This window comes from Mauremys mutica, chromosome 11, assembly GCF_020497125.1.
Source record: "Mauremys mutica isolate MM-2020 ecotype Southern chromosome 11, ASM2049712v1, whole genome shotgun sequence".
Taxonomy (NCBI): domain Eukaryota; kingdom Metazoa; phylum Chordata; order Testudines; family Geoemydidae; genus Mauremys; species Mauremys mutica.
Genome location: NC_059082.1, coordinates 48,886,790 through 48,907,171, shown reverse-complemented (window position 1 = coordinate 48,907,171; position 20,382 = coordinate 48,886,790). Strand labels below are relative to the sequence as shown.

Here is a 20,382-nt window from a genome sequence, read left to right as displayed (position 1 = left end):
GACTATTATTATCCCTATTTCATGGATAGGGAAACTGAAGCTAAGGCTATGTTTACACTATGGACCTTACAGCTGTACTGCCGCAGCTGCATCGCTGTAAGGTCTCCCGTGTAGCTGCTCTATGCCGGAGGGGCGGGAGGGAAGCTCTCCTGCTGGCATAATTAAACCACTCTCAACAAACAACAGTAGCTATGTTGGCAGGAGACACTCTCCCACTGACAGTGCTGTCCACACATGCACTTTTGTCAATGAAACTTTTCTTGGTCAGGGGTGGGTTTTTTTCACACCCTTAATTGACAAAAGTTTTGCCAACAAAAGTGCTAGTGTAGACATAGCTTAAGTGACATAGCCAAAGTTGCACACAAAGTTAGTGGCAGAGCTAAGAATACAACCCGTAATGCCTGATTCCCAGTCAGGAGTGAAGAGAAGTGTTTCTTGGGGAGAAGAAACTCCCATTTCCTTCCCACATCAACGGTGGCACCCATCAGCCTGATCTCCTCCCTACTCCACTAGCAGGATGGGAATAGGGGACAACATTATAGCGATGAGGGAAGTATAAGAACCTGAATAGAATAGAACAAAGCCCTCCAACCAATTCCTTCCTTGGACCACTCTTGCTTGAAGTCCCACAACAGAGTCAGTCCCTGGTTCTGAGGGATCTATGAACAGTATTATTTGCCCAGCCAGATCCCTGTCCAGATGACTTTCCCTTGTGGCCACTTTCTGTCAACTGGACCTTAGTTCGTAGGGGGTTGGGGAGCGTGGCAAGGTACCATCCAGCCTCAGTAGTAAGGGTGGAGGAAATGGGGGTGGTGTGTTATCTAGTCTCACTAGTAGGGGTGAAAAGAGCAGAAGCTCCTGGAGAGGGAGTATCGGGGTTTCCCAGTTTACGCAAAAGAAATAAAGTCAGCAAAGCCTTGTATTGCATACCCACCCTCATCCATCCTTTGTCTGCATGCTCCTTATGGGCACTGTAATCTCATCAGGCTTCCCACTGGACCCACTGGGTGGCTGGGCAACAAAATGGCAGATGAAATTCAATGTTGATAAATGCAAAGTAATACATATTGTAAAACATAATCCCAACAATACATATAAAATGATGGGGTCTAAATCAAGTGTTACCACTTTAGGAAGAGAGCTGGGAGTCCTTGTGGATAGTTCTCTGAAAACATCCACTCAATGTGGAGCAGCAGTCAAGAAAGCGAATAGAATGTTGGGAATCATTAGGAAAGGGATAGATAATAAGACAGAAAATATCATATTGCCTCTATATAAATCCATGGTACGCACATCTGAAAGAAGATATATTGGAATTGGAAAAGGTACAGAAAAGGGCAATAAAAATGGTTATGGGTATGAAACAGCTTCCATATGAGGACAGATTAATAAAACTGGCATGGGTGGCATGCAAACTGCCCCCAGCCCTGCCCTTCTGCCCGAGGCCATGCCCCTTCCACCCCCCGCTGGATCCCCGAGCCCCTCCCTTCTGACCCCCCTGGAGCCCAGAGCCCTCCCCCTCTACCGCAGCCACCAGCCTAGTCCCACGACTAGCCCCTCAGCCCCAAAGGAGCACCAGGAGGGTAGGTGGCACGCAGCCTCAGCCTTGAGCGTGGGAGGGTGGGCAGCACGTGGCCTCAGCCTCCCCAGTGCCGGGAAGGTGGGCAGCCCACACCCCACAGCCCCAGAGCGCGGGAGGGAGGGTAGCGCATGGCCCTAGCTTTCCCAGCCTTGGAGCGTGGGTGGTGCTTGGCCCCAGCCACCAGAGCACCAGGAAGGTGGGCGGTGCAAGGCCCCAACCTCCCCAACCCCATCTGGAGCACTGGGGGCTGGAGCTGGAGGACTGGAGACACACACAGGGAGCGGTCACAGTAGGGGATGGGGCCACACCTGGCTGTTTGGGCCCCCCCAGCCTATGCAACCCACCGACCATGAAGACTGGGATTTTTCAGCTTGGAAAAGAGACAACTAAGGGGGGTTATGATAGAGGTCTATAAAATCATGACTGATGTGGAGAAAATAAATAAGGAAGTGTTATTTACTCCTTCTCATAACACAAAAACTAGTGGTCACCAAATGAAATTAATAGGCAGGAGGTTTAAAACAAACAAAAGGAAGTATTTCTTCACACAATGCACAGTCAACCTGTGGAACTCTTTGCCAGAGGATGTTGTAAAGGCCAAGACTATAACAGGATTCAAAAAAGAACTAGATAAATTCATGCAGGATAGGTCCATCAATTTAGCCAGGATGGGCAGGGATGTAATGCCATGCTCTGAGTGGCCCCAGCCTGTTTGCCAGAAGCTGGGACTGGGTGACAGGGGGTGGATCACTTCATAATGATCTGTTCTGGTCATTCCCTCTGGGGCACCTGGCATTGGCCATGATCAGCAGACAGGATACTGAGCTAGATGGACCATTGGTCTGACCCAGTGTGGCCGGTCTTATGACTATAAGGTGCCCAGCAGGCTGTCACCTATACATGTAATAATGACAGCGTTTCCTCCACTTTTTTACATGCTCAGCAGCCCAGCATCTCTAACCCCCTCCCCCCACAGGCCTCTGCAGCATCCTGCTGGCCAGGAAAGAGCTGGGGACTCTGGGCACTGGCCTAGGCAATTGCCCCCTGCGCTGCACTTGCTCTGACGTAGGGCATTATCCTCCCCCCACTCCCTGAACCCCCAAAAAAACACCCCCACCCCACAGTCCTTATTTCCTCGCAGCTCAAAAAGGGGAGGGGCCGGCTGTGATGGACACGCCCCATATGCTAATGTGAGCTGAATCACGCTCAGCTGTAGCCGACGCGGCGGACCCTTTGCCGGGAGGAAGTGAAGTGGAGAGTGGACTAAACCATCTGCGCAAGGAAGAAGGGGGAAGATGATATTAAGATCCCCTCTCACGCCGCTTGGAGACCGATGGATGGGACCCTGTTTGGTTTGTAACGGAGGATAATGTGCTTGACGGTGTTGTAGGCTGGGGAATGGCGTTTGCATGTCCATGAGTGAGGCGTGAAACCCACCTGGCTGTGAGTGGTCTGATCCCCGAGGGGCGGGGGAAGGAGGGAACGCCAGCGGGAGGGTCACGTGACCGGTCGGCGGCCGCCATTTTGTCCTGCGGTGGTTGGGTATTTAGAGCGCAGCGTCCGCAAGCAGCGCACGTCAGTAGGCACCCACCCGAGCTGTCATCGCTCCCTGCGTCCGACCCCTCCAGCTCGGCTTGTGCCCCGTCCCAGCGCGGCCTCCGCAGTTTTGTCGCTGAGCATTGTCTGAGGAGGAGCCGGAGCCCCGAGGTAGAGAGAATTGTCGTCCGCAGCGCGCAAGCACCGACCCCGGCCCGGCCCAGCACCGCCCAGCCATGTCCGAAGGCAGCGCTCCCGAGTACGCCTCCTTCTTCGCCGTGATGGGCGCCTCTGCCGCCATGGTCTTCAGCGGTGAGACCCTCGGCTCCTTCCCCTCCCGAGCTCTCGGCGGTCCGGGGGCGGTAGTTGCTTTCCCTCGCCGCGTGGGGGGGTTGCGTGGTGCCGGTGGAGCCTGCGCCCTTACCGGGGGGGAGGCTTTTTCCGGCCCTCGGGCGGGGGCGACGACTGCATTAGCCCCGCGATGGGGTGTAGGGGAGGCTCGCGGTTCCGGGACCTGGGGAGTGATAGCTGCCGGGCGGGAGGGGTTAGCGGAGGGCTTGCTGTTCGGCAGTGCTGCAGGGGTGGAGGTCGGGCTCTGAGAGCGCCGCGGGGCAGCGCCGCCCGCCGGGGAGCTGACCCTTTGGGCTGTCTGGGAGGCAGGAGCGACTCCCCCGCAAGGCAGCCAGGACGCCGCTGTCCGCTCCACGGGCACGGTATGGGCGGGGGTGGCCTATTCGCTGGGTTTTCGGGTTGTTACGGCGGGGGCGGACCCCGCCGAGCCTGCAGTTCCCGTCGCTTGCTGCTGCGGCTCCCCCCTGCCGAAGCTCTTCGGCTCTCTCCGCCTCCTGCCGCCAACCCTTCCCAGCTGCTCCATCCGGGCTACCGGGGGCGCTCGGAAGCTTCCGGAGGGAGGGGGCTCCAGGGTGAGATGCAGAGGGTCTGAGGCTGACGTCACTGGGGAGCCTCAACCGGTGGAGGAGCCCCCGGCTGATCATCTGACTGCAGGGAGGGTGTAGGGGCTGGTAGGCTCTTTGCCACGCACAATTCTTTCCTAATGCGGATGGCCTGAACTAGCTAGAAGCATCTTGCTAGGGCACTTGGTGCAGGTGCCCTCTCGAGAGGGCTTTTCCTAGCAAACGTGTTGTAAGGACAATGTTGCTGTAATGGGGGTGGGATTGGGGAGGCTGTTTCCATATGGCTGAATAGGTGTCCACATTTCTGACCAATGGAAGCCTTGCAAAGAGGGGGCATGTAAGTGGTTGATCTATAATAGCTGCACCACTTACTGTAAATCTGAGTAATGAGTGAGTTTCTGATTTAGTGAATGACCCCAGAGCTGTTGGTGGATACAGGGTCATATGACTACTAGTAAGTGTTCTCAGGCTTATGACAGGATGGTCACCTTTAAAACAAGCAACTAAATTCCATCCAACCTAAATTATGTAAATGTAGATCACTTAAGGTTATGGGTTAACTTTGGCTGTTAGTACTTGACAGACTAGACTTTGACAAATTGTAAATGTCAGTATAAATGTAAACCTTGGTTAACCAACTAGCTCTTCTGAGGTATGTGGTCTTCAGTCCAATGAATTAGATGTGTTAATCATAGCATTAAGCAAATCTGTCACTGTGATCTTCTAGGAACTTCCTTCTTTTTGTAGAATAAAAAGCCATGAGGAACCATCTTTCACTTCATATATGGGAAAATCTAAAGGAAACCACTCCCATCACCTTCAGCCACTAAACTCAAAGCAGTGAATCCTTCACTGGCTTTGCACAATCACCCAGTCCTTCATTGTACTCTATAGACAGAGGACTACATTGGTGTGATACTGACTTGTGTTTGAAAAGTCTGGATTTAGTTCTGTTAAGTAAAACTGTAAATATGGCAAAGGCCACTGACCAAATAGTAATGCAATGGTTTACATACTACTACAACTTTTCCCAGCTATGAATAGCCATTTTTACTCCAATGTCTGACACTTACAAGTCATCCTTGCTTAGTTCAAAATGTATGCAGATATTCCTTAAGTAGACAGGTGAATTAACATATTTTAAAATGATCATTACACAAGCAGAAACTAGCAAGCCTCTCCATACTTCCATTTGTAGATGGGAGATAAAATTGTTTGGAAGGATTACACTTTTATTTTTTAGATGTCAAACATCAGTTTCACTATGTACAAAAATGGACAAAATTCCATTGATTGAAACGTAGGCAAAGTGGGAGATGCTGCTTGAAAATGTCTCTCTTAAATTTAAAGATATTGACTATAATTTGACATTTGATTTGTTAATAGTTATAAAGCTTTAACTTTGGCATTTCATGTGCTGCCATTTACTTCTGACCCCCAACTTCGTACAACTGAATTTTAAATCAATAAATAAAAAATGCTAAAGTATCTGTTACAGCTCTTCTGCAGTGTACACTGCAGATGGGGCAACTCATTCCTTATGTGGTCACCAACACAACATGATCTGGATGCTAAACACCTAAGTCTCTGCTGCACCAGTAGGCTTGTGAAAGATCAGCCTTGCTGGATGGGAGAATTTTTGGTATAAAGTAGTCCAAAATGTCATACCTACTCTTGCAAGCAGTAGACAGAAAGATCCTTATTGATTCATTGGTGGTGTCATTTTTGAGTGCTCATGGGTATAATTACCTCCCTTGAATTAAGGCGAAGCCTTCCTTTAGTTTCCCCTATTGGCTACTTTCTATGGGTTCTGCACGTTGATGCTATTCTTTGCAGTAGAGTGTTATGATGTAGATCGGGGTCACCAACTGGTCAATCATGATCTCCAGCAGCACAGTGGGGCTGCTGCTGCTAAGACAGGCTCCCTGTCTGCCCTGGCCCCATACTGTTCCTGAAAGTGGCCAGTGTGGCCCTGGGGGGGAGGAGGCAGAGATCTCCCTTTGTGTGCTGCCCCTGCCTGCAAGCACTGATCCCTATCTCGTAGAGCTGGAAGGGACCTGAAAGGTCATCGAGTCCAGCCCCCTGCCCTCACTAGCAGGACCAAGTACTGATTTTGCCCCAAATCCCTAAGTGGCCCCCTCAAGGATTGAACTCACAACTTGGGTTTAGCAGGCCCATGCTCAAACCACTGAGCTATCCCTCCCCCTGCAGCTCCTATGGCCCAGGAATAGCGAGTTGTGGCCAGTGGGAGCTTCGGGGTTGGTGCTTGTAGAGGGGCAGTACATGGAGTCATGTGCTGGCCCTCCTGCCCCCAGGGCTGCAGTGGCATGTTGCTCCCTTCTGGAAGCAGCATGGGCCTGGATAGGCAGAGAGCCTGCCTTGGCAGCAGCCACACTGCACCACTGACCAGGAGCCCCAGGAGGGAAGTGCTGCCTGACAGGAAGCCGCATCCCAGCCCTGAGCCCCCTCCCGGAGCCTGAACCCCTGCCTGCACACCAGCCCTGAGCCCCCTCTCAGAGCCAGCACCCTAAACCAGTCCCAAGCCCTCTCCTGCACTCAAACTGGAGCCCTCCCAGAGCTTGCACCACTCACCCCCTTCCTGCACCCCTGCCCTATGCTCAGTCCAGAGCCCCTCCCACACTGTGAACCTCTCAGCTTCAGTCCAGAGCCCATACCCCCTCCTGAACCCTGCCCCCGCCCAGTGAAAGTGAGTGGGGTGAGGCCTTGGGGAAGGGATGGGGTAGATCCTGGGTTGCCCTTAAATTCAAAATGATCTTGGGTGTAAAAAGGTTGGAGACCACTGATGCAGATGGTTAGTATTGCTCTTCAGTCATTGCTGAGAAAGTGCTGGAGCACAGACTTAAGTTGCCTGCAGCACAGGGTGGGCTGGGGGGAGGGATAGCTTAGTGATTTGAGCATTGGCCCACTAACCCCAGGGTTATGAATTCAATCCTTGAGGGGGCCATTTAGGGATCTGGGGCAAAAATCTGTCTGGGGATTGGTCCTGCTTTGAGCAGCGGGTTGGACTAGATGACCTCCTGAGGTCCCTTCCAACCCTGACATTCTATGATCTCCAAGTCTTGAACACTGTCTGGATCAGCCGTGGTAGTCATGTCAAGGCAATGTACTGAACTCTGCCCACAGTCACTCCTGCATAATGTAGCTCTAGATGGCTGTCCTAACCCTCATCTGCCAGAGGATGGCTTATAAGGCTGGAGAAAGAAAATGGTGGGCATGTGGGCTTTCCTTGGGAAAAGCTGAATTGAGATGAAGATGATTTCACAGAATTTGAATAAACAGAAGGTGGTGGTTTTAACATCTTGGATAGCCACACCCTACCAAGTGTTCTGAGTCATTTGAAAACCCAATGACATACCTTTAAACCATTGGCACCCATTTTGGAAGAGTAGGTTCTGTTGAGTTGGAAGGAATTGAGCCCCTAAAACTACTCCAAAACCTGTGCTTATGCTGCTGAACCACAACAATGGTGGAAGGCTTTGTTCTCTATAGCAAATCCACTCCCTCAAGCGGTGGTACAGTAGAACCTGTTACAAACTGACCTGTCAACCCCACACCTCATTTGGAACCTGATGTATGCAATGAGGCAGCAGCAGAGGCCAAAAAAAGCAAATACAGTACAGTAAGATGTTTAACATAAACTGCTTTTTTTTGACAAGGTAAGTAAACTGTTTCTCTGCTTGTTTCATTTAAATTGACAGTGCTGTGCAGAAGAAAAATGCTATTTAAAAGTTTCAAAGCTATATTAAGTCCACGTTCATTTGTAAACGCTTGAAAGAACCATAACGTGGTGTTCAGAGTTACAAATAACCTCCATTCCCAAGAGATTTGTAACTCTGAGGTTCTAGTGTAGTTATGATAGAATTCTTACATTGACCTGGGTGTCTATAGGGCTTGGTGGTGAGAGAAACTTTTGAGCTTATGCAGAGCTCTTCTTCAGGTCATTCTGTGTAAGCTCAAACTTCTCTATTGGACCAACTTCTGTTGGCAAGAAAGATATTACCTCACCCACCCTGTGTCTCTAAGGGGTGGGCAAATTGTATGGCAGGCCATGAATGCTCACAAAATTGGGGTTGGAGTGCAGCAGGGGGTGAGGGCTCCAGGGTGGGGTTGGGGATAAGGGGTTTGGAGTGCTCTGGACTGGGATCAAGGGGTTTGGAGGGGAGGAGTATCAAGGCTGGGGCATGAGGTTGGGGCATGGGGGGGAGGCTCGGGTGCAGGCTCCCTGCATGCTGCCCCTTGAGGTAAGCGCTGCTGACTCCTATCAGCAGGCACTGCCCCTGCAGCTCTCATTGGCTGGGAACTGCAGCCAATGGGAACTGCAGGGGTGTTGCTTGGGGCAGAGGCCCCTGGCTGCCCATACATGTAGGAGCTGGTGCGGGGGCCCTGCGGCTGTGTTCTTATAGAAAGCACACGGGATGTTTTTCAGGGGAAAAGGCAATACGCAGCATTTATTGAGAATACAGCAGTCTTTCGCTCATGCACACACCATGCACACAGTCCTTCCAGTTGATGTTTATAGTTACCAGTCCAGAGTCTGGATCAATCTAGTGGCTGGCCAGATTGGTCACAGAGGGGAGCTGGACTCTGTTGGTCACGATCCAGTGCTCCTGGAGTTGTGGCAAGACAAACTCAAAGTTCCATGGCAAAGTACCCTGTTCTTGCAGTCCTTTTTCTCTGAAGTCAGTGGATTTTGCTGTGTCATTTATGACCAGTTACTCCTTAATTGGTGGTATCTTTTGATGTTAACAAGTCAAACCACCTCCCAGAGGGTCATCCTGTCCTAGTTTCGATTTAATCAATTATCTTGTCTTTAGGGGTGCCAGCCTCCACCACAGGGTTGTCAATCTGCCCTTCATCAATTATGGATGTGCATTGATGGTTCTCTTCACTCCTCCTTTCTTGACCATCTGACTTTAACAAGGGCCTTCACACCTTATCTTTTCCTGATGCGTACACTCCTCATTCACACAGTCTCTTACAGAGACCTTCAAAGGTATACAAACAGCAATGTTTATGTTGAGCAAAAATGACGTAAATTAAACTTTACTAAATCTTTTGACCAAAACCATTCACATTGGGGCCCAGGCCTTCAATATGCCTCATTAACATAGACACAATACAAGATCCTGTCTTACTAACTAGACCTTAAAACAAGGAAACGTATATTTAACTAAAGGGCCTAATTTGAAATGCATATAGGAAACAAGAGCCCATCTTTTATAATACAACTTATCCTAAAACAGGGTGACCATAAAGATTGTTCTGGTCTGTCCCTGCCTTAACATCTGTACAGACATTGGTAGAAATGCATCTGACAGACTGCTAATGTCCTAGAGGGTCATTCCTTTCTGCTATTTGTAAAGGGTGTCTGGCAGGATGATCAGATCATACATTAATGCATTATTATAACCATTAATCATTAACCTCTAATACAAATAAAATCCCACTCCTACAGCTGCTTCCTGGAGCCATAGGGCACGGCACCTGGTCCTGCTCCCTGGCTGGAGTGCTAGGGGGCATCAAGCAAGAGACCATGGTCCCCAGCGGGATCTTGAGGGCTGGAATAAAACACCTGGTGTGGCTGGATTCAGCTCACGGGCCATAGTTTGCTGACCCTACTTGAATTGCTTCACTTTTACATTTCAGCTCACTAGATATGCCTTGACACCCTTTAAGTAACTTGTTAATGCCTAATGTTAGGATCCTGAAAGCTAGATACCTACTGCAGGAAGATATTGTGGCATTGAGCTCTTCACTTTTACATAATGACTGTGTCTTGAAACCTGCTCTTTGCTTCAGTTGTATATGCTCACAAATAAAGGAGAGTAGTAGGTACTAGCTGGCTGTGAACTAGTCCTTTCAACGGACTAAAGGGATTACTTGTTGTGAAGACTAATATTTTATTACATCTGACAAATATGAATGAGTCCTAAAGCTCACAAATTCATGCTACTGTTTGGAGTTCACCAATCTCTTAAAGAAGGGAACTATCCTAAACTAGGCTCGGGAAAGCTGCAGTCATTTATACAGACTTAGACTGGGCATAGATACTTTTCTAGTTCATGTTTGCTTCTGAACTTGCTGACATTCCTGTCATTCAGGGTACACAGATGCTCCCCAACTTATGTAAACCCAACATATGCAAATCCAAGTTAGAAATAGGGGCCTTTTTAGCATAATGGTCAGATACATTTCAGACTTGCGCAAAATTTGAGTTAGGCAAAGCATTCTGGAATGGAACGCTCGTGTAAGTTGGGGAGCATCTGTACTAAATGAGGCAATATCTTGTTCATATGTGATCTGTTACTGAACATGCAGACTTAAAGGTAGCATTAAAATTGATAATGTCATGTAGCACTTCTAACTGGGCTGTAGTACTACAGTATGTTCCAGTGCTGCTTGCCTAATCTGGTTGTTTTTTTTGAAACAATTAATGCTTTTTAGAGGTGAGAAGCTACCAGGTCTCTCTGGGGAGGGAGGCAGTGGCTTTAAGACTGCATGAAGAATGCCTGAGCTCAGTCAATGTAGTAGACTTTTACACAACTCTTTAAGTCATACATTTCTAACTTGAAGTCTTGTGAAGCTTGTATTTACAGAGGCTTCTGTCTTGTTTAAAAAAAAAAAAGTTCAAGCCTTGTTCTGTCCTGGCAGGCTTGATGTGGAAACAGTATTGCATATAGTCTTGTTTTGGGTTTGAACACTGACTTCTGATTATAGTAAATAGCCAGCAGAACTTGTTTTGGTCAGCTAGTACTGTGGTGGCCACTAGCAGCATCTGACAGGCTACTGCGACCTTGATGTATCTGGATATCTTCAGACTGCTTACTTGGTGATCAGATCTAATTTTCTTGTGGTTTAAATAGGTTTTTTTCCCCATTCCCAGCCTGTAAAATGTGTGGGTGGCTAAATGTCAGATGCTGTTGAGTGGTCAAATTATATAATCCTTTCCATGTTCTGACTCCTACAGCACATCCTTACTCATTAGAAAAGGAAATAGAGGCATGGTGTCAAACCAAGTGGTGTGCTTCTGCATTTTCATCAGTGGAGACTTCACATTGAAGGGTTGCTGTGTTAAGAGTTGAGAGTCTCAAACATTTTCAACCCTGATCATAATTTAAGGCCATAATCCTATATGCAGTTTCACTTAATCTCCTGAATTTGTCCTAGAAACAGGATCATGCTTTTGCTAGACTGCAAGCAGATGGATGATTTCTGATGGAGGAAATACTGCTTTGCTATATCTCAGAAATAGCAGATGGCTAGCTTTTGTGCATGTTAGTTCCTTTTTATCATTGCTGCAAGACTTGTATCAAACAAGGGCCCATTTATAGAATTTCTCTGCCTGCTGGGTTCTTTCACTACCATAAATTCATAGCATCTATGGACTGCTTGGAATTATTTTATCACACTGGATAGCTAAATTTCAATGAATCTGCCTGGCTAAGGGGGTGTGGTTCTTATCTCTTCCTCCCCCTTCCCCCCCATCCCCCATTAGAACTTGTCTTTGTATTGCCACCAACACAGAATCATAGAAATGCAGGGCTGGAAGAGACCTCAAGAGAGTCATTTAGTTCCATCCCCTGCACTGAAGTAGGACCAAGTAAACCTAGACCATACCCAACATTTTGCTTAACTGTTTAAAAACCTCCAATGATAGGGATTCCACAACTAAGTTTTTTTTCTTTTGTTTTCTAACATTTAACCTAAAGCTCCCTTGCTGTGTACTAAGCTAATTACTGCTTCTCCTACCTTCAGTGAATATGGAGAACAATTTATCACTATCCTCTTTGACATCAGTTAACATATTGGAAGACTTATGTGATCATTCTCTTCTCTCCCCCCACCCCCATATTTCTTGGGACTAAACATATCTTTCCTCATGGGTTAGGTTTTCTAAATCTTCTGTCATTTTTGTAGTTCTTCTCTAGGATGTCTCTAGTTTGCTGAGCTTCAAGGAAGATCTGGACACCATATTCTAGCTGAGGCCTTTCTGGTGCTGAGTAGAACAGGACAGTTACTTTCCATGTCTTAATATGCCACTCAGGTTAATAAATCCTAGAATGAGAGCCTCTTACACAAGTGCATCACATTGCTGATCACAAATTGCATGAGTCCACCATAACCCCCAGATTTGAGTTTAGCAATATTTCATGCTACCCCCAGTTATCCCCCATATTGTATTTGTCTAGTCTTTCCTCTTATCATTTTGACTGCCATTCCATTTAGACAACCAGAGTCCCTTGTCTTAACTCGTCCTCAGCCTGTCTGTGCTGAACCTTCCTCTGAGTCGCTACAGCAGCAATTCATGGTGCTGCAACTCCAGGGCTCTGTGATGCCCCACTGACCCAGCTGGGGCTCAACCTGTCCCAAGGCAATATGACCCATTTATACAGTCTCCCCTCTTCCTTTTCTCCCCATTTCATGTTTTCTACTACTGTCCATTGTCCTTTTCAGTCAAGTGAAACTGATCATGGGTTTTCACTCCATTTTGAAGAGTGATACTCATATGGACCCATCACTGTAGTATCTGAGCAACTGACAAAAGTATCAGTCTCTTCCTCCCTTGTCTGTACAGATGAACTTGATTAGTTTGTGGAAGTACTGCAAGTGGGTATAACTTGTAGAATATTGTTTCTGTGGGGTGGAGCCTCTAGAGCAGACAAACCTGGGGAAAGCTGAGTCCACTCAAAGTTAAGATGACTTTGCACTGAACACAGACATTGGTTCACACCAGTTAGAATTGAATTTACAGTACAGAAATGTGTAACTACTGTAGGATAGCTGAGATTGAAGGAATGGGTCTGTCTAGTTCTGAAGAGGCAATGGCTGGTAAGCTTCATAGTCCCCACCGGGGCGGGCAAACTTCAGCCCACGGGCTGGATCCGGCCCACCAGTTTTTAAGCTGGCCCTCAAGCTCTTGCTGGGGAGCAGGGTCTAGGGCTTACTGCACTCCAGCCAGAAGCAGCAGCATGGCCCCCCCTCCAGCTCCTACACATGCCAGTGGCCCCCTCTGGCACCCCAATGGGAGCTGCAGATGGGGCAGCCTGCAGAGCTGCCTGGCTGCACCCCTGCATGGGAGCTGGAGAAGGGACATGCCACTGCTTCCAGGAGCCACTTGAGGTAAATGCTGCCTGGAGCCTGCACCCCTGAGCCTCTCCCCCAGCCCTGATACCCCTCCCATCCTCTGAATTCCTTGATCCCAGCCCAGAGTGCACTCCTGCACCCCAAACCCCTTATCCCCAGAGCCCCACACTCTGATCTCCTCATTTCTGGCCCATCCCCAGAGCCTGCACCCCAACCAGAGGCCGCACCCCAACCCCAATTTTGTGAGCATTCATGGCCCACCATACAATTTCTACTCTCAGATGTGGCCCTCAGGCCAAAAAGTTTGCCTACCCCTGATCTCCAAGTCTAGAGGAAAGATCTCCTACACTTGGCTCTTCCCTGAGGGGGAGCAGGATGCTAGACAAATGGCTTCATGATGGCCTATGGTACTTAGTAGATGGGCTGCTGTCCTGTACTAGGTACAAGCTGTGAGTCTGCAGGATTGTCAAGGGAAATTTCCAAAGAAGGAAACAGCAAAAGGATCCAGCACCTGACTTAACATGTTTCATGGTAGCATATGAAAGTTTAAAAATTGGGGGGCCGGTCTAATTGGGGCAGCCCCTTTCTGAGACTTGGCTTTAGTTTCTCCTTACCTCACCTGTTATGTTCAAGCTTGCTCCTATGGTGTAACCCTTAAAGCTTTTACCATACCCTGTCTCAGCACTTTCAAGCAGGGCTTTGGAGAGGAGCCCAGAATAGTAGAGCTGCAGGTTTTTGCCTGGAGCCAGATCACAGCTCCAAAGCCCTGCTTTCAAGCTTATGGTAAATCACATGATCCACCAATAAGCTGTAAAATGCCAGCCCCACTAGAGTTTGCTTTCTTACTAGTTGTGTTGTGTCCATGTTGGATAGGACCATACAGCTGCTGTTCCTAAAATGGGAGATAACCTTGCTTTAAAACACTAACTGGAGCAAGGCATGGTTGCTAGTGTAAAGTCTCTGGGTTGTAAGAAGTTTTAATTTGTTACTAATGGCATTTATTTAAAGTGTGCACTGAATCTGAATGATCTATTGCTTACGATTTTGAATAACTTAATTTAGATCCCAGAACAGGAGTGAGGATCTAAACTAACCAATTTTGGAAACTGAGTTTCATATGGAGATACTTCCTTGAACCTAGTAAGACTATATTCAAGATACCATATCTGCAGGATTCTCACTCTAGTATCTTCTCCTGGGCAGAAATCCAAAGTTCTAAGCAGTACCTCTTCAGACACAACACTCTGGCCTTCTGAGGTGAGGGGTTCTTGGGATTGCTACTCAGAGGCAGACTAAGGCCCTCTCCTGGTCCACCCAACTCAGGCTTTAGTAAGTTTGCCAAGGGCACAAACATCTAATAGAGAACCCTGTTTAGAACTCTGAACAGCCTAGGACTTAAGTCTGTCTTTTTTTCTTTCTTTTTTTTAACTAAGGGACATGTTTGGTTTTTTCCCACACTTGCCTCTCCTAACTTAACTTCCTTTGAGACAAGTTACTTGTTCTCCATGAGTGAGACTCCTGTATAAATGGCTTTCAATTGAGTAGGGAGGGGAACATGATGTCTTTTCAGAAAGACAAGACACAAGTTCTTGCCTCATGTCAGTATCTGGAAATGTCTTGTTCTGAGGCCTTCAGGATTAAGCTAAAGCCAAAAGATTGGCTTTAATTTTAGGATGATATTCACTTTCTGGCCAGAATTGGAGCCCTCTTGCACAACTTGCTCATGTAGACAAGGCCTGAGTCTTGTATTCAACAGATGGCAGGTGACCTCCCTCCTCCCAGGAAGAGGCTGGTTTGTTCTTACTGCCATTAAGGATTCAGTACACCTCCTGGTGGCACTGGATATGCTCTGTCACAATTGGTACTTGAGCTGTCCACTCACATAACTCTCAAACTTTGTATGCTTAGCAGCAAGTGCCTCCTTGATCTAAAACTTGTAAAGGGAATTCACCACTGCAGTATGGAAGCAAATCTTAACTCAGGCTGAGGAGTTTTCTACTCCTAACAGATCATGTTTGAACCTGTTAACTTAACCTCCTTAGCCCTATGTCAGTAAGTCTGTTAAACAAAAAGCAAGGTCCAAAAGTCCAGTAGCTGAGGTGTTAACCCACTTCTCTAACAAGGTAAATATCCTTACTATAGAATAGGGCCTCCTTTATATTTGGCATATGTAAGAATGGTGCAGTTTGCTATGAGAGCAAAGAACTATTGGGCGCCTGCCTGGTATTTCCTGAAATATTTCTGCAAAGAAGCTTGTAAAATCTTCCAGGAGCATATCCTTTACGTTGGCAGAACTGTCAAGGATATCTATAAGGATAACTCAACTATACATACTCAGTTGCTGGAAAGAGTCCCATGTGCATAGCATAGTTCAAACCCTTGTCGAAGAAAAACTAAGTTCTCGCTTTTTTGTTTGGGTACAGCAAAATCAAATACTTTATTACTTTCTCTAGTGATCACAAGAGGGAGGGAGTGTCATAGGAAACTGGGTTGCCCCTAGTCCCGGACGGATCTCTCTCAATTAGTAAGCAATTCATAACAATCATTTATACCTTTGTAACAGACAATAGCTAGCAAACCTGGAGACAGTAAAAAGAAAACATTTGCATTTGTTTATACATAAGCCTATTTGCTATCTTATTTGTCTTCAATACTAGAACAAAAACAAGACTGCATTTCACAAGGTCGTAATGACTTTTCACACAATTCACTCTGTACCACATTATCTTATTTCTACATATCTCTAACTCATGCTAACTTAGTTAATTAACAAGGATTTGAAGGATCTTAAATGTATGTTATTTCCTGGCCTCCACACCCTTATTATCAAACATTACTTAAGCACTCTAAATGCAGACCCAAGATGACTTGTCTGCTGCTCTAAATCTCTAGGACTGGCCAAGTATGCTTCAAAATCTTAGGGCCCTTTGTCTACTTCAGTGCCAGGGGATGTAACTAGAATGTGTAATCACAAATATTAAACATACTTGATCCCTGGCAATCAGCCATATTCCTGATCTCTTGCAAGATCACAACTAGTCTTGCTTTAACACTTACTGAAGTCAGTCAGCTAGAGAACAACTTGGCATTGTGGCTCACCACACTAGCATATGTTCTCACTTTGGAACAGAATTGCTGCTGTCTTGTTGCTTCTCCACTAAATGGAGTGGATAATGGTGACAGCCAGAGCAATGCAAGGATATGCCCAAGCACTTCTCTGTAGGACTGTATCTGGCACATGCTTGATTAAACTACAGATGGGGAGAAGCATCTACAGAGGATGTGAAAAAAGCCAATGTACTCAAGAATTAGGGGGCTGGAACACATGACTTCTGAGGAGAGGCTGAGGGAACTGGGGATTATTTTAGTCTGCAGAAGAGAAGAATGAGGGGGATTTGATAGCTACTTTCAACCACCTGAAAGGGAGTTCCAATGAGGATGGATCTAGACTGTGCTCAGTGGTAGCAGATGACAGAACAAGGAGTAGTGGTCTCAAGTTGCAGTGGGGAAGGTTTAGGTAGGATATTAGGGAAAAACTTTTTCACTAGGAGGGTGGTGAAGCACAGGAATGGGTAACTAGGGAAGTGGTGGAATCTCCTTCCTTAAAGGTTTTTAAGGTCAGGCTTGATAAAGCCCTGGCTGGGATGATTTAGTTGAGGATTGGTCCAGCTTTGAGCAGGGGGTTGGACTAGATGACCTCCTGAGGTCCCTTCAACCCTGATGGTATATGATTCTGTTCTATAATAGCCGCATAGTAAAGACCCCAGTAACTCTATCCTAAGAACAAACATCTTAGAAGTAGCAGATGAAATACTAGATAGAGGGGTGTCTGAGGGTGGAGGCTTGCTTGTTTGCTTAGTGTGTGGTAAGTGAGGGCCTCTCCCACACTATTGCTCACACATCATACTTGACCTGGTAAGTCTGACTGCCTTTAAACAAACTGAGTGGTCACTGACTTGAGTTTAGAAGTAAGCCTGCAAGTTTGTCAGATTCCATGACTGTCCCAGCAGTGGATGGTGCAGAAGTCTTGGGGGGGGGGGGGGCGCACACATGCCACCACCCCCTCTCCCCCACAGCAGCGGAGTTTGGGTGTGTGAGGGGGTAGGGGATTGGAGCACAGGATGGGATGAGGCAGGCTCTGGGTCGTGCTTACTGGGGGACTCCCCAGAAGCAGCTGTTACACCCCAATGGCCCCCTTTTTTAAGCTTTTTTAAGGAGGCAAATTTGCATTGTATGTTGACGCTGTTGCAGGCATTGCAAAGTATTTTGGGAAGGCTTAAAGGTGTGAGTGTGGAGTGAAATTGTTTTGCAGGTTGCAAGAGGCTGAAGCAGGAGGAAGAGCAGAAAACGGGTTAACTTAGTGCTTTAGCTAGCTTAGTTTAACAGTAAGACATGGCCCCAGTTTAAGGTTACAGCGCTCCCCAGAAGCAGCAACAGTGACCTCTCCCTCACTCAGCTGTTAGCTGGAGGTATGGCCAGGCAGCTCTGCATGCTACCTTTGTCCCGGGCACTGCCCCTGCAGCTCCCATTGGCTGTAGTTCCTGGCCATTGGGAGTAGGGTGGTGTCTGCAGGCAGGCTAGTGTGCAGAGCTGCCTGGCCACACCTCTACCTAGGAGTTGAGTGAGGGGGATGTTGCTGCTATGGGGAGCCCCCAGGTAAGCACTGACCAGAGACCACCTTGCCCCCCACTCAAACTCTGCTGCTGCAGGAGGGGAAGAAACAGGGTCAGGTAGGGAGCCTGCCAACCAGTGGGGGTCCCAGGCCATGCACTGACACCTGCATGCCCCAGCACTAGTGGGGGTCCCAGTCCCCCTCCCCAGCACCTGCAGGGCCCCAGGCAGCCCCCCAAGTTTTAATCACAGGTGTTTTTAGTAAAAGTTACAGACTAGTCAGGGGCCATGAATTTTTATTTACTGCCCATTACCTGTCTGACTTTCCTAAAAATACCTGTGACTAAAGTGTAAAGCAACTGGCTTCCACCCCCCTCAGTACTTCAAGGGGGAACTGGTATGTTGCACTCATACTTTGAGAAACTCTTTTTTAACCAAAAAAAAATAAATGCAGCAATCTGATTTCATGTAACCCCTGTAAGAGCAAAAGTTGTGATAAATGAGACATCAGGTTTCCAGCATTTTGTGGAAACAAGTCTTCACTTCACTTGTAGCCTAACTTGCCTACTTACAGGCAGACTACATACTGTCCTAAGCATTCAGGCCTTTGGCAGCCAAATCCTTTCCTAGACACACTTTTATGATGTAAAACAACCCAAATGTGAAGTAGGATCCCTTCCCTCTAAGTCTCAATATATAAACTGTAATCCAAGTTTGCCTCAGTTGAGTTCCATATGTAGCTTTCATTCCAGAGTCCTGATGAAAATCCTGCATCAAAGAACATAAGTGTGCTCTTGCCCTCCAACAAGCTATTTTGGGAAAATCTTACAAACACTCAAGATTTCTTTAGAATGTGTAAAGAAATGAGGCTTCTTCTAGTCTGATTAAATGAGGAACTTGAGACTTGATTAGTGGTGAGCAGAAGTAAACTGCATAGTATTGTAATTGGGTATTAGTGTAGCCAAGTCTGATCACATGTTTATACATTAGCAACTCAACTTGCATCCATATTCTGTCCAAGAGAGTAGTCAGTAAGCCTGACAAGAGAAACTGCAGCTCTGTACAGTTTGTAGCCTATTTACCCATTAGCCTGGACTTCAACTCTTAAGATAATTTTAATATAAAACTTCTCAATGGCTGCCTGCCATGGAATTGCTCTTCAGTTCACCTCAAACTTGGAGGATTTTGGGGTCTGAGTCCTGAAATCTTGAGAGTTAAGTATCTTTAGATCTCTTTAATCAAGCAACCATTTTGAGAGTTTTAGGTAAACAAGTGAGTAGAATGTGTTTGGGATGGCTGGTCTGGCTATGTAATTGGAATTTGTGGTGACTGGCTCCTAATCTTCAAAGTCTGAACATCCTTGCTGAACTTCAAGGTGTGAAGTCTTTTATGCTTCCAGGTGACCTGTACTGACTACCTCAAACTCTGCAGAATTGAACCTCTTCCACAGATTGATAGAGGCTACCTGTATAAATTCACTGAAGTCTTCAGCAGATCAGGTGAAAATACTCAAGTCTCAGGCTAGATTCAAACTTCATGTAGCATTAACACAGGACACAACTAACATTATGGTGACTTAACTTGCACAGTTGAAGAGTCAAATGTCTTCTGACCATCTCCCAGAACTGCAAAGTTCTGCAATTCAAACATAAACTAGTTAAGGTTGTTTGTACAACCTTAATGCAGAGATAATCATTCCACTTCATACTACTTATGCTTTCAGTATGGTCTTGCTGTGAATACTTAAACAAGTCACACAATGGCCATCTGCAGTCTGATCCTCAGCCAACTACCTAGTTCAATATATCATCCACTCAAAAGTATACAGCACTTGTAATAGCCACAATGAGATCCCTTAATCAGTTGAAATAGTTTTAAACATTGGATTACATCTTGTCTGTGAAACTAAGCCAGGACTCTCCTGGCCATAAATATGGATTCAGACTTGAGATTTCTTTGCAAGTCACTTTAAGCCCTTCCTGTATAACAAGGGCTGATACGTCTTTTTTTTTTTTTTTTAAATCTGTTTACTAAGTGCAACTTTCCCTGGTGTTGAAGATGCAGAGGGATATTTGTGTGATCTCCAGTGGCAATGGATCAGAAGTTTGAAAAGCTTCCTTTCCTTAACTAGTCACTGAAGTTCTAAAGCAGGGGTCTCAAACATGCGGCCCGCGGAGCTCTTCCCTGCAGCCCGCCAGGGGAGCTCCGCAGGGGCCCCCAAGAGAAAAGCGGAGGCTCCCGCCTCCGCCCCTCTCCTGGAGCCTCGGCGCATAGAGCGCCGAGTCTCCGTCCGAGCGCCTGAGCCCCGCCCCGATCCGAGCCGTGTGGGGAGGGGGCGGGGCTGGGAGCTCTGGGCTGAGCGCTGCGCTCGGCGTGGAGCTCCCAGCCCCGCCCCCTCACCACGCGGCTCGGATCGGGGCGGGGCTCAGGCGCTCGGACGGAGACTCGGCGCTCGGGTAAGGGGGGGAAAGCGGGACCCGCCGGGCCGGGGGGTGGGGGGGGGAAAGCGGGACCCGCCGGGGCTGGGCCGGGCCGGGGGGCATAGGCGGCAGGTTATATACTTGTGTGGGGCCCGGGCCCCAGCAATATTCAGGGCTGGGCGCCCTGCTCCAGCAATAGTTGGAGCTGGGTCTC

The 20,382-nt window shown here is 47.5% G+C and overlaps 1 protein-coding gene across 1 annotated transcript in view; it reads left to right on the top strand.

The window, feature by feature from the left end:
* Positions 1 to 3,154: 3,154 nt before the first annotated feature.
* The window catches only part of ATP6V0C (ATPase H+ transporting V0 subunit c), a 30,281-nt gene continuing 13,053 nt past the window's right edge, over positions 3,155 to 20,382 (top strand). Inside the window, exon 1 of the mRNA XM_044979891.1 lies at positions 3,155 to 3,430. Coding sequence (XP_044835826.1) covers positions 3,355 to 3,430 — 76 coding nt within the window. The 5' untranslated portion in view covers positions 3,155 to 3,354. The remainder of the gene's footprint in view (positions 3,431 to 20,382) is intronic.